General features: G+C 39.2%; 1 protein-coding gene across 5 annotated transcripts in view; it reads left to right on the forward strand.

The window, feature by feature from the left end:
- Positions 1 to 316: 316 nt before the first annotated feature.
- Positions 317 to 13,973, forward strand: part of LOC140474428 (uncharacterized) — a 32,823-nt gene continuing 19,166 nt past the window's right edge. Inside the window, exons 1-2 of one of the 5 annotated variants that reach the window (XM_072567697.1) lie at positions 317 to 492; positions 12,136 to 12,434. In XM_072567697.1, coding sequence (XP_072423798.1) covers positions 12,338 to 12,434 — 97 coding nt within the window. In that variant the 5' untranslated portion in view covers positions 317 to 492; positions 12,136 to 12,337. Of the gene's footprint in view, positions 493 to 784; positions 903 to 928; positions 1,269 to 6,404; positions 6,578 to 12,135; positions 12,435 to 13,973 lie in introns of those variants that run through there. The other 4 variants (XM_072567701.1, XM_072567699.1, XM_072567696.1 and 1 more) reach the window with 4 other exon arrangements.

The following is a 13,973-nucleotide window of genomic DNA, read 5'->3' on the forward strand; positions in this document are numbered from 1 at the left end:
CTGCAGCTTCTGTTCCAGCGATTCCGAACACATTTTGACGGCACCTCGGAACACACACACACACACACACACACACACACACACACACCGCTGCTGCTGCTGCTGCTGCTAGACCAACACCACCCTTTCGGAATGGCACTTACTCAATTCAGAGGGCGGAACTAACAGGCGTTCGCAATTTGAAGCTGCTCTCAGTGATCCCAGCCAGCGGGGGAGGCGGAGAAATCGCAGAGGCTGCCCCTTATTCCCAGCCTCTTAAAGGTGAAGGCGCGCTCCTGGCTCAGCCCCACATTGTAACAGTTTTAACTCTCACTCTCATGGTCACTGTCCAGCCCGGGGTGGGGGGAGCTTACAGATCACCAACCCCAACAGTCTACTCTTCTCATATCACAAAAACTTCTGAAATAGAAGGAAGCGAAGGACGCAAGAAAATGTAAATGCAAAGCTTGAAGCAAAGGAGAGATTTCAAAGTAAATTACGAGCAGAAATTAAGTATGTCAAATTACATACAATACCAATAGTGCAAGTAAAAATATTATACAACCAGAGATTTATTGCTTAAACGTGTTTATCTCGGTTTCTTTAAAAAAATGTTTCTTTAAAAATTGTGTTTATTTAATAATTATTTAATAACTGTACTAAATAAGCACAGAAAGAGTGGACAAACTCAGCAGGTCTATGGGGAATTTTGATTTTAACGTGACTCCTTTAAATAGAAGAAAGATTACATGTTTTACGGCGGGAATGGCCGTCGGAACAAAATGCAAGGTCAAAGAGGAAGAACGTTTAAAGGTTCTTACGTAAAAAGCAATCGTTGCAAGCAGCAACAATTCATTCGTCGACACTAAGTGGAATAATTACTGAAAGCTAAAGCATGGAAACAAAATACAGTAGGCGCTGGGGTGGGTGCAAAAATCAAAACGGGGTACGGAATCCATGGTCTGAAGTTGTTGAACTTGATGTTTACTCCAGAAGGTTGTAATATGCCTATGTGGAAAAGAAAGTGTGGTTCCTGCAATTGGATTGAGTTTCTGCCGCAGGCCTAGGACAGAAATATGAGTTTGGGAGTAAAATAGGGTATTGAAATTTCCAGATACTGGAAGGCTGGAGTCATGTTTGTGGACTGAGTGGAGACAGTCTACAAAACAGTCACCCAATTTGCATTTGGTTGTTAATTCTCGCTGCATGGATAACGTTATTCCGGCAATGTGACTTTTTTTTAAAACAAGCATCATTGTGCATAAGCTGTGAACAACAAAAACGGATAGGTAGGAATCTTCTTGAACGCCTCAATTGTTTTAACGATTACGAGATATAACTTGTTTAAAGTAAGATGAAATGAAACAGGTCACAAAGTTACAGTAGAAAATATGGCCTTTCAACTCATTGAGTCTGGAACTTGAGCAAATAAAACTTGGGCAAATAAAAATAAATGCAATGGGGATCCCTGTGCCTCGAATATATGTAAATATAGACTTGTACAAGTAAGAAATGCATTTGGTTTGTTTGTTGGATAGAGTCAAACTCCAATGTTTGCTTCTTCATATTGCTGCTGTACGGAATTGAACTGCTTTAGTTACTATGTATATATAAATATTTCTTATGAATAATAAATAAATAAATATTTCTTATGAATATTTCTTAAAATTAAAAAAAATTGCTTTCATTGGTAGGCTTACTAAAGAGTCAGGGACAAAAGAGTCCTGTTCTTGCCACCAAAACCTTTTGGTGGCAAGAACAGGAAGGCAGATTACTACCTCAATGGTATCAAATTAGGTAAAGGGGCTGTTCAGAGAGATCTGGGTGTTCTTGTCCACCAGTCAATGAAGGCAAGCATGCAGGTACAGCAGGTCGTGAAGAAGGCTAATAGCATGCTGGCCTTCATAACAAGAGGGATTGAGTATAGAAGCAAAGAGGTGCTTCTGCAGCTGTACAGGGCCCTGGTGAGACCACACCTGGAGTACTGTGTACAGTTCTGGTCTCCAAATTTGAGGAAAGACATTCTGGCTATTGAGGGAGTGCAGCGTAGGTTCACGAGGTCAATTCCTGGAATGGCAGGATTGCCTTACACGGAAAGACTGAAGCGACTGGGCTTGTATACCCTTGAGTTTAGAAGACTGAGAGGGGATCTGATTGAAACGTATAGGATTATGAAAGGACTGGACACTCTGGCAGGAGGGAACATATTTCCGTTGATGGGGGAGTGCCGAACCAGAGGACACAACTTAAAAATACGGGGTAGACCATTTAGGACAGAGATGAGGAGAAACTACTTCACCCAGAGAGTGGTGGCTGTGTGGAATGCTCTGCCCCAGAGGGCAGTGGAGGCCCAGTCTCTGGATTCTTTTAAGAAAGAATTGGATAGAGCTCTTAAAGATAGTGGAGTCAAGGGGTATGGAGATAAGGCTGGAACAGGATACTGATTAGGAATGATCAGCCATGATCACATTGAATGGCGGTGCAGGCTCGAAGGGCAGAATGGCCTACTCCTGCATCTATTGTCTATTGACTGATAACTCTGGTAATGATTTATATCTTAGTTCTCATACAGCAGCCTGCTGATTTGAACACTTTGCTAGTTTTCTGGAGTTTAACTTTTTACATGGAAGGCCCAAACCACAATTATCTGTCAAGTCATCTCTGAGCTTTAACCAGGGTGTATTAAAAGCAGGATTAAAAATATTACAATTAAATGAAAGAAATTTGCATTTAGTTTTATTAGCAAGATAACCCAGTGTAGGGACTTCACAGGATTCTTATGTAAATGGTTCAAGATTGTCCACTTTTCATATATTGTGGAGACTTCAAGTTATGGACTGTTATACAATATACAGTAGAATGCTACCATCCTGAATACAAAGTGAAAAAGTTGATGAGATGAATGAAAATGTCATTTATTCTCATTGTTCACATAAATATTGAATTAGTTCAATACATGAGCACTGTATATAAATTGTTTTAGGAGCTATAGTTATGCTGTGATCGATCACCAAGTGATTACTGGAATTTCTTCTCTAAACTACTTCCTTTTATGAAGCTGTTTGGTTCACTTTGACTAAACCTTTTGGTTAGCTGCTTCTTTTGTAGCTCTGTGTCAACATTGTTTGAAAATTCTCCTGTGAAGTATCTTTGGATGATTTATTATATTAAAGTACATATATAAATACAATATGTACATGCATGTAGTTAGCATCATACTAACTGGGATGTACAGACTGCACTCTGACAGGCAATGTGGTAGAACGTTCTTTAATGCGAGAGCAGAATTTTGCCTCTCTGGGAGACTATATATTCAATATTTTGTATATACTGCACTCTTTCTTTGGGCATAGTCTTGCTGTCATATTCCTGGGTTATATGACTCTATAACCATCTTTTAATAAACATCTTTGCAGTATCAGACATCTACCACTACATGGAACTTCAAATCCAGTTCTGTGCATACTTCAAATCTACATTACTAGAGTCATAGAGATGTACAGCACAGAAACAGACCCTTCCGTCCAACTTGCCCATGCCGACCCAATCTAGTCCCACCTCCCAGCACCTAGCCCATATCCCTCCAAACCCTTCCTATTCATATACCCATCCAAATGCCTTTTAAATGTTGCAAGACCAGAATTTATGATATACTCCTGGAAATTCAATTTACCCTGTCTTTACACTGGCCATTCATGGGAGATTTACCTGTATATGTTAAAATATAACATTTTGTGAAATCATACTGTAAATTACAATATTTAACTGTGCAAAAAAAACTTGCATTTATTTCAGTGCCTTTCGTGACTCCATTCCAAAGGGCTTTACAGCAAATGGCATGTTTTTGAATTGTAGTCACTTCTGTTATAGGAAACACAGTTGCCAATCTTTGCACAACAATCACCCACAAGTCATAATGAGCTAATCAATAAATTGTTTTGTGGTGCTCACAAGGATAAATATTAGCCAGACCGATGAGCATAACTTCTCAGGCTTCTTTGAAAATAGTGAAATGAGATAATTTACAGCCCTTGAGAGGTCAAACAGGGCCATGATTTAATATTTTATTTCAAAGACAGTTGTTCTCACAGTGCATTTCTCTTGCAAAACTCCATTGGAACCCTAGAGTGGGAATTAAATCCACAATCATCTGACTCAGAGGGAGTTTATTAGCAACTTACCTACAGCTTAGTTCACAGACAGGGAATCTAACAGTAAACAAGTGAAAGAAATTAATTCAGATTTCTAATGATATAAAGGAAAACTGCAAGATGGATTTGTACTTAACTGGTGTGTCTTTAAAATCACATGATGTGGAAGTGCCAGTGTTGGTTTGGAGCGGACTAGGTCGAAGTCATACAACACCAGGTTATAGTCCAGCATGTTTATTTGAAATCACAAGTTTTCAGAGTACAGTTCCTTCATCAAGTGGAGTCACCTGGTGAAGGAGCAGCATTCCAAAAGCTTGTGATTTCCAATAAACCTGTCGGACTATAACCTTGTGTGACTTTAAAATCACAGTCAACTTGAACATTGCTAAAAGGAAAGGCAAAGGCGAGGCTTTTCATCTTGCACTCTTCGGGACAAACCATACTTGAAAGAGGAACACCAATTTATACAGCATGAGAAGAAGATGGGTCATTGGTATTGAGATGCAGTAGAGATGGTCAGCCCCTGACCATGTTTGCCATGAAAATGCGCAATCTATGCATAAATTCCTTTTCCCAAATAAAACAAGGTTCTGTGTATTAATGTGCACAGATTTTTAGAATATGTAATCACATTGCAAACCCAACTGATGATCTTAAATTTGTTTTCAAACAAATGCCTTTCAAACCTGTCAACCCTCTTATTCCTATTTTTTTTGTGGTGTATATTGGTGATGAAATAAATCTACTGCCAAAAATATGTCCATAGTGGGAATTTAATGGTGAGCTTCTCATCTGAGAAAGTGGTGAACTTTCATTAAAGTCCCTCTATGGCAGGTACAGTGTATGTTTTCTTAGGTAAGGAGAACAAAACTGTGTACAATTGTCCAAGTATGAACTCAGCAAGGCCCTATACCAGCGGCAGCTAGACATCTTTCATCCTATATCCAATCCCTTTGCAAGGCCAGCATACAATTTCCCTTGCTCTTAATTACAAGCTGCTTGCAGTTACTGATTTACAAGGACATACAGGATAGTTTATTCACCCGCATTTTCCAATTAATAATTGTTTAAATAATATTCTGCTATTGTTTTGCACACTGAAATTGATAACTTTACACTTATCCATGTTGTATTGCAACTACCATGTATTTGCCTTGAAGTGTCCTTATTTTCTCTTTACTACTCTTACATCTCATAATTTTGCATTTTCAGGAAAATTGGCAATAATACATTTAACTCCTTCATTCAAATCATTCATATATATTGTAAATAGCTAGTGCCTAAGCATTGATCTCATTTGTCACCACCTTCGACTCCCAAAAATATTCACTTATACCTACTCTACCTCTGCTAACCAATATTCAATCTGTGCCAGTATATACCACCATTCTCATGTGCATTGATTTTACACACTGGCTTCTTATTTTGGAATTTATCAAGAGCTTTCTGAAAATTCCCAACATCACATCCACTCATTCTTCCTTATCAATGTTATTAGTTATGTCCTTAAATAAGCTCTAGTACGTTTGTCAAATGTGAACTCCCTCTCATAAATCTATGTTGACATGGTCTAAATCTGTGATTATTTTTGAAGCATCCTATTATTGCATCTTTCATATGTTATTGATTTTATATTAAATATTCCATAATTCTCTATTTGCCATGTTCCAGTCTACTGGAACTGTTCCAGAATCTCCAGAATTTTGGTAGATGACAGTCAATACATGCATCTTCCATGGACACTTCTTTTACCACCTTGAAACGTGGATTATCAGGTCTTGGGGATTTATCTGTCTTTAGTCCTGTTAATTCATCCAGTCATTTCTTCTAACTAATAGTAATTTCCATCATTACTTCCCTAGCATTATTACCATGAAGTTATTTGTGTCTTTCTATGTGAAGACTGAACCAACGGAGATGTTTGAAAATAAAAACAGCAAGTGCTGGAGAAACTCATTGACGAGAATGTGGAGACAGATAGATTAATTATCTTGCATGAAATTTGATTCTTCTTCAATAATTTCTGAAGGTGCAGTATTTCCTGTGGTGGGGATGATGGTGGTTGTTCTGTCCAGGTGGGGAAGATATGTCTTGTGGGAGAAGGAGGGGTGCAAGAGCGTGTCCTGTTGTTGAAGGGGGATGGGGTTGATGGTGATGGAGTGATGGCGGTGCGTCCTTTTGGAAAGGGGTAGGATACAGAGGCCTGGATGCAGGGCGGTTGCTATGGCGCGTTGCCTAGCGCGTGCGTCACCCGGAGACCGGTCACGTGGCAGCGCCATCTTGCCCCGGGAGGGTGATGTCGCCTTTTATCGTGTCCACTGTGAGTACCTCCTAGAGGTGATGACGGTCGCAGCGTGGCTTGGAAGTAAAACTTGTTCCTTCTTTGACCTTAGCCGTAGGTGCAGCCAAATCGGGAGAAGGTATGGTGTCGCAGATCGAGGGGAGATGTAAGTAGTCAGTGGTGCCGTGTAGATAGCGAACTGCAAGAGGCAGGTGGCAGGGTAATGGCCTAGGTGTTAAATAGTGTAAAGCCATAGAGTTAAAGGGAATAATGCACTTAAAGCAGTGAGTTAAGGTGGGAAATATTGACGGTGCGAGATGCTACTTGAGCCAACTTGTATTTTCTAGCCTTCAATAAACACTTCAATAAGAGTTCTCAGCAGCCGATAAATGTTGAGAATGACATTCCTGGTTTTAAAAAAGTAAAATATACTGCACTCATTTGAGTATTTTTAGAAATGTATGGAGCACAGGCACAGTCATATTTGAAACGTTCGCATAGCTTTAATGTGCTCTAAATTCAGAATTTCCACGTCTTTGTATACAACGCTGTTGCATTACATGGTTGTGTTTTAAAAACTGAATCAAAAAGTAACTTTGCGCTACATTCATCTTTGCAAATGGAGATACTAAAGACTTATTGACCAATGACCAAATAAATAAGAAGTGACAGAGGCAGGTGGAAGATGATAGAAACAGAAGATACGTATACTCAATAAAGCAAAAAAGAATTAGGTTAGACAGGTTTAATTAATTCCTGATGAAGGGCTTTTGCCCGAAACGTTGATTTCGCTGCTCGTTGGATGCTGCCTGAACTGCTGTGCTCTTCCAGCACCACTAATCCAGTATTTGATTTTCAGCATCTGCAGTCATTGTTTTTACCAGGTTTAATTAATTGTAATTTTATTGTAGTTTTTGCAGTTTATTGTCTTTTTTAAAAAAAAACCTAAAGGTTTGGAGACCCATGAATTCCTGTAAGTAGTTTTTGTTACAGAAATGTCAGCATATTTGACTGAGTCCATTTACCTCTAAAATAGTGTCTGGATAGATGTCATCCCTACAGTCGAAGCAAATATCAGGCAAACAAATTTAGTCAGCAGATCCTCATTGTAGGTTTACTTTGAATTGCATTTTGTGGAACACCTGCAGTTTTGAGGTGGAAGTGAAGTGAGAACTCAGCTGCAGTAATCATAATAACAGAAGGTAGGTGTACAACCTAGTAATAAACTGGAAAACTCAGGATGGGTTATGAAGTGGGCTGGGTGCTGGTAGGTGTGACTAGATTGGGTTGATATATCTGGTCAGCCTGGACGGGTTGAATCGAAGGGTCTCTTTCCATGCTGTACATCTCTATGACTCTATGATAAGACAGGAAGATATAGGAGCAGAATTAGGCCATTCAGCCCATCAAGTCTGCTCTGCCATTTGGCCATGGCTGACATGTTTCTCAACAACATTCTTCTGCTTTCTCCTCAACCCTTGATCCTTCTACTAATCAAGAACCTACCTATCTCTGTCTTAATTCACTAAATGAATTTGCCACATGTGCAGTCCCTGAGTTCCACAGAGTCACCACTCTCTGGCTGAAGAAATGCTTTCTCATCTCCATTCAAAAGAGTTATCCCTTCGCTTTGAGACCGTGCTTCTGGATCCTAGTCTCTCCTCAGAGTAAAAACATCTTATCCACATCAAGTCTCTGCAGGCCTCTTCATATCATGTAAGTTTCAATCAGATCTCTACCTCATTCTTCTAAACTGTATTGAGTACAGTCCCCAAGTCCTCAACCGGTTCTCACATGACAAACCTTTCATTCCTGAAATTATTCTTGTGAACCTCCCCTGGAACCCCACCAACACCAGCACATCTTTCTTTAGATATGGTGCCCAAAACTGCTGTCACTGGACCAATTGCAGTCTGACCAGAGTCTTATACAGTCTGAGCAGTCCATCTCTGCTCTTGTAATCTAGCCGTCTTGAAATGAATGCCAACACTAATTTGCACTGCTAACCACAAACTGAACCTGCATGTTGTCCTGAACTAGGGCTTCTAAGTTCCTTTGCACATCAGATTTCCGAAGTCTTTCCCGATTTAGAAAATGGTGTATGTCTCTATTCTTCCTACTAGAGCTCAAAACCTCACAGTTTGCTATATTGTATTTCATCTGCCTGTTCTTTCCCCCCTGTGTAGCATGTGCAAGTCTTTCTGTCCCCTCCCTGCTTCCCCAACACTACCTGTCTGTCCACTTTGGGTCCTCTGCAAACTTAGCAACAAGTTCCTTTGTTCAGATCATTAATGTATTACATGAATAGTTTTGGTCCCTATTTAACCATGCACTTCTAAACACTCTGCAATCTCATAATAATTATGTCTAAAATCTTACCAATGATTTCTGTCCTCTGCCTCCCTCCCGTCTTAAACAGGACCATTACTTTGGCCACTTTCCAGTCCTCTGGAACTCTCCATGATACCTGAAAGATCACCACTAACACCTCTAATGTCCTCAGCTATCTTGTTAGTCTGGGATGTAGACAATCCGGTCCAGGTGACTTATCCATCTTCAGATTTTTCAGCTTTCCCACCACCTTCTCCTTAGCAATGAATGCTACACTCACTCACCACCACCACCACCACCACCAGCTCCCCCCCCCCCCCAAATCCTGGACACTCTTGACATTCTGGTGTGTTGCTGGTGTTTCAATCTTTTGTGTTAGTACCTTGCTTTCATCTTCTCCTGCTTCCACTCTCCTCCACCACCACCACCCCCCACTCCCGGAATTGTTTTTTTCTTATCTTCTGCTGGTTATTTAAAGGCTTCCCAATCCAGTACCGTCCCACTAATTTTCACATTGAATGTCTCTTTGCTTTTGTGCTGTCCCTGACTTCTTTAAGATGAGGATGAGCATTGGTTGACTTGTCCTCACCTTTGATACCCTTTTTCCTTCGAATGATTTTTAGTTGTGCGTTCGAATTACCCCTGGAACTCCTGTCATTGCTGCAAACCATCTTTTCAATCAGCTCTGGCCAGCTCCTCCCTCATGTCTTTGTAGTTACCTTTACTCAATTGTAACACTTGTTTGATTCAGTCTTCTCCCTCTCAGACTGCAGCGTGAATTCTATCATATTAACGTTACTGCCCACTCAGGGTTTCCTTCACCTTCAGCTCTCATCAAATCTGCTTAATTACACATCATTAAATTCAGCATTGCCCATTCCCTAGTAGACTGTACCACAAGCTGCTCTGAAAAACTATTTTGTCGACATTTCATGAATTCCATTTCTTGAGATCCAGTACTGATCTGATTTTTCACAGTGCACCTGTATATTGAAATTTCCTGTGATTATTGTAATTGATAAATATTGTGTTATAAAGTGAATGCATGGTATAGAGACAGGCCTCACTACTAAAAAGCTTGTTTAATCATGCTTTTTAATGATGAACCAAAGCATTTCTCCCCGGCATGATTCTTCAGCTGTGCTGTAAAATAGATACAAACAGCAACATTGAGACAGATTGATGACATCTCCAAGATCAGAGGACAAGGACACATCTTTCTTGGATATGGGATGCAGATGGGAATGGTTTAAGGAAAATTCTGTTCACTGCAGCAAGAAATGCTGATTCTTTGGTTTCCATTAAAGTGTAATTACAATGATCAATTTTGAAGCAAACATTAACATTTCCATAATTTAAGTAAGTGTTGGTATCTCTGGAAATCTTTGTTTTGAAATCAGTATCTCTAAGAGGAGAAATTCCATGAAAGAACTCTAGTTTTATATTTCCTCCCCACTTGTAGTGTAACTGGTTACAGCTTTTTACTTTTGATTTAATGTTGTACATATGTTATCAGTCTACTTTAGGAATCAATTTTAATTTGTATGGGAGATACAGTGCTAATGTAGTGTTGAGGATCTGCCATCAGCTGTGTAATGCTATTGAACTTTTTGAGGAGGTAATCAGAAGAGTTATAGAATCATGGAGCTGTACAGCATGGAAACAGGCCCTTCAGTCCATCTCACCTATACCAATCACACATTCTAAATTAATCTTAATGAGGGTAATTCATTTGATGCTAACTTTATGGATTTCAGCAAGACTTTGGATAAAGTCCCACTTGGTAGACTAGTTAAGAAAGTAAGAGCCCATGGAATCCAAGGCAAAGTGATATATTGAATCCAAAATTGGCTGAGGGCAAGAAGTAGAGGGTGATGGCAGAAGGATATTTTTTGATGAGAAGTCTGATTCCAGTGGGATTCCACAGCTTTGGTGCTGGGCTCTTGCTATTTGTGATGTACGTTAATGATTTTGACTTAAATAGAGGGGGTATGAAGAAGAACTTGGCAGATGGTAAATATTGAAGAGGATGTCAGGTGGGTAGAGTGGTGACAAATGGAATTCAGCCTGGAAAATGTGAGTGTGCGCACTTAGGGAGGACTAACGAGGCAAGGCATTACGCTGTGAATGTAAGAACCTGGAAAATTCTAAAAATCCAAGGAGTATTGGTGTATACATTCTCAGATCACTGAAGATAGTAGGGCAGGTAGATAAAGTAATTAAGAAGTCATATGGGATATATGCCTTTATTAGCTGAGACTTAAATAAGAGCAAGGAGATTAATCTGGATCTGTGTAAAATGTTATTTTGACCATAATGGGAGTGTTGTGTGCAGCTCTGGTCACGTTAAAAGATCGACATGATTGCACTAGAGACAGTGCAGAGGAGATTAATCAGGACACTTTCCTGAGCTAATGGGGACTGGATGAAGGTGTATAAGATTGAGAGGCATAAAAAAAGTTGATAGTAAGGCACTTTTTTTTTTCATTTAGAGGGGGCAGTTTTAACGTAAGAGCTAAGTTGGTTAGTGTTGCCAGACTTTTGTTGACTGACATTGATACCATGGGTCAAATAGCCGCCGCCTCTGCTATAAACGTCTGAATCTATGACTACCATGTGCACGATGCATTGAATAATAACCAATAATTAGACTTAAAAGTATAGACCTGCTGTGCTTTTCCACACATCCAGGTTTCATGACTGTAAACAGCGGAACAATAATTGGTCTTTGTAATGCTTGCAGTAGAATCAACTGCAGGTTTAGCATTTATGTATAAAAGTTGCATTATCTATCTGCCAGCAGCTCATAGGACCTAGAAAAATGTTGCTCTCATGTCAATGTCATCAAGTTAGATTTGTCTGTATTGGAGAGTGGCATCAATAGCAGAAGTATCACACCCCTTCTGATATAAAAATATCTTTAGTTGTGCATTTGCTGGGCATTGAACCACCACCTACCCCAGTCTTTGTTTTTGTATCAGCTAATCTAAACTGATTTGGTGGGTTAGGGAATAAGCATCTTACTGAAGATGGTCAGCTTAGTTCCATCTTAGTTTCTTTACAGGGAGTGATACATCTTATTAACTAAATTAATGCCTCTAATGTCCAGTCCATCACTAAAACCTTACATCTAACATTTTTCTGATTTTTGACAGTTCTGAATATTGGTCACCAATATTCTAAAAATGTGTATGTATTGTTATATTAATTTTGAATATGGTTCAAATGAAGTTTTTTTTTCTTTGTTAGCATTTTTCATAGCTGATCATTTTCTGTCAATAATTTTGCAACTGGAATTTTTTTATACAAGTGTGATTTAAGGTATTGTTACTTCATTTGTCAGAAAAACATAAAATATTTAACCATAGATTCTTTTTCTGTTTTCCACCAAAGGTGGTGCTGCAAAAATGAAGATACAGAGCAGCCATTTTGTGATCCTTTCATTTGGAGTTTTGAACTCTATAATCAAGATGAATATTGTCTAATAATTTAACACTGCTGTTTAGCGTACGCCATCAAAATGCAACAGTGGACATTTTCAATTTTTCAGAAGATATAAATTGAAAATTACTATGTACAGCACAGCATTCTAGGCATGGAGGAGTGTGTGCACACAGATAAAGCTGAAGGTGACATGTCAGAGTCCAATAGTAACCATGGAAACCAACTGAAGAACCTGGTTAACATAAGTGGTAAGTTTATTAAAATGGAGGAATAATATATAGGGCTTAGAGGTAAATAGATACCACATGTATCTATATCAAAGTATTTTGAGAATATTGACTGACTAATTTGACTTATACATTTTGATGCCTTTCCATCTGTATTTTGTAAACTTTGTAATAAATATGTTTTCAATATGTAGACCTTCACATACAACCATATATCCAAGTATATTTATTTTCTTCCTTCCAGCTCGGTGAGTTCCTCCCAACCTATTGCACACAATTTCGTGTAGGAACCTGTTAACATAATGAATGAACTTTTCATGATATCTGAAAATGTCATGCAATGAGAGAATAAAAACTAGGCTAATTTGAAGATGAGAAATTCTTGTAAATTCCTCTTCAAAAGTTGTCTTTTGCCCACTATTTTTTTTAATTGAAAAGCTTTGAACCATGTTTGTTTTGTTATTAAGCACACTACATTGATTACAGTCTGCCTGTACGTTGTTCCATTTAGGACAGATTGGTATTGTTTGCCTGAATGTATTTAGGGATTGAAGTAATTTGGATATTGTGTTTGAGTGTAGGTTTTTCAAAGCGGGAGATTTGGTTTGTTGGCTGTCATTGCCTAGGCAGTCATAGTCATACAGCATGGAAACAAACCCTTTGGTCTAACCCATCTGTACTGACCAGACATCACAATCTGACCTAGTCCCATTTGCCAATATTTGGCCCATATCCCCTCAACCCTTTCTTATATACCTATCTAGATGCCTTTTAAATGATGTTATTGTACCAGTCTCTCCCACTGCCTTTGGCAATTCATTCCATATATGGACCAGCCTCTGTTTGTAAAAAGTGCCCCTCCAGTCTCTTTTAAACTTTCCCCTCTCCCTTTAAATCTATGCCCTCTAGCTTTGGACTCCCTTGCCCTGGGAGAAAAGACCTTGGCTACTCACCCTATCCATGCCTCATGATTTTATAAATCCCTAATAAGGTCACCCCTTGCTCCAGGGGGATAAAAAGCACCAGTCTATTCAGCCTCACCCTGTTGCTCAAACCCTCTAATCTTTTCTGAACCCTTTCAAGTTTAACAACATTTTTACTATAGCAGGGAGACCAGAATTGAACACAATGGTCTAAAAGTGGTTTCACCAAAGTCCTCTACAGCCGCAACATGATATCCCAACTCCTATTATCAATGCACTAATCAACAAAGACAAGTGTACCACATACAGTCATCACCTTGTGTACCTGTGACTCCACTTTTAAGGAGCTATGCATCTACACCCTGAGGTCTCTTTGTTTGGAAACACTCCCCAGGAGAACCCTGCCATTAACTGTATAAGTCCAGTACTGGTTTGCCTTTCTAAAATGCAAAACCTCACATTTATCTAAATTAAACTCCATCTGCCACCGCTCGGCCCATTGGCCCATCTAATCAAGGTCCTGATGTACTCTGAGTGTTCTTCATTGTCCACTACACTACTAATTTTGGTGTCATTTGCAAACTTACTAACCATACTTCCTATATTCACATCCAAATCACTTATATAAATGATGAAA

Source organism: Chiloscyllium punctatum, unplaced genomic scaffold, assembly GCF_047496795.1.
Source record: "Chiloscyllium punctatum isolate Juve2018m unplaced genomic scaffold, sChiPun1.3 scaffold_994, whole genome shotgun sequence".
Lineage (NCBI taxonomy): Eukaryota > Metazoa > Chordata > Chondrichthyes > Orectolobiformes > Hemiscylliidae > Chiloscyllium > Chiloscyllium punctatum.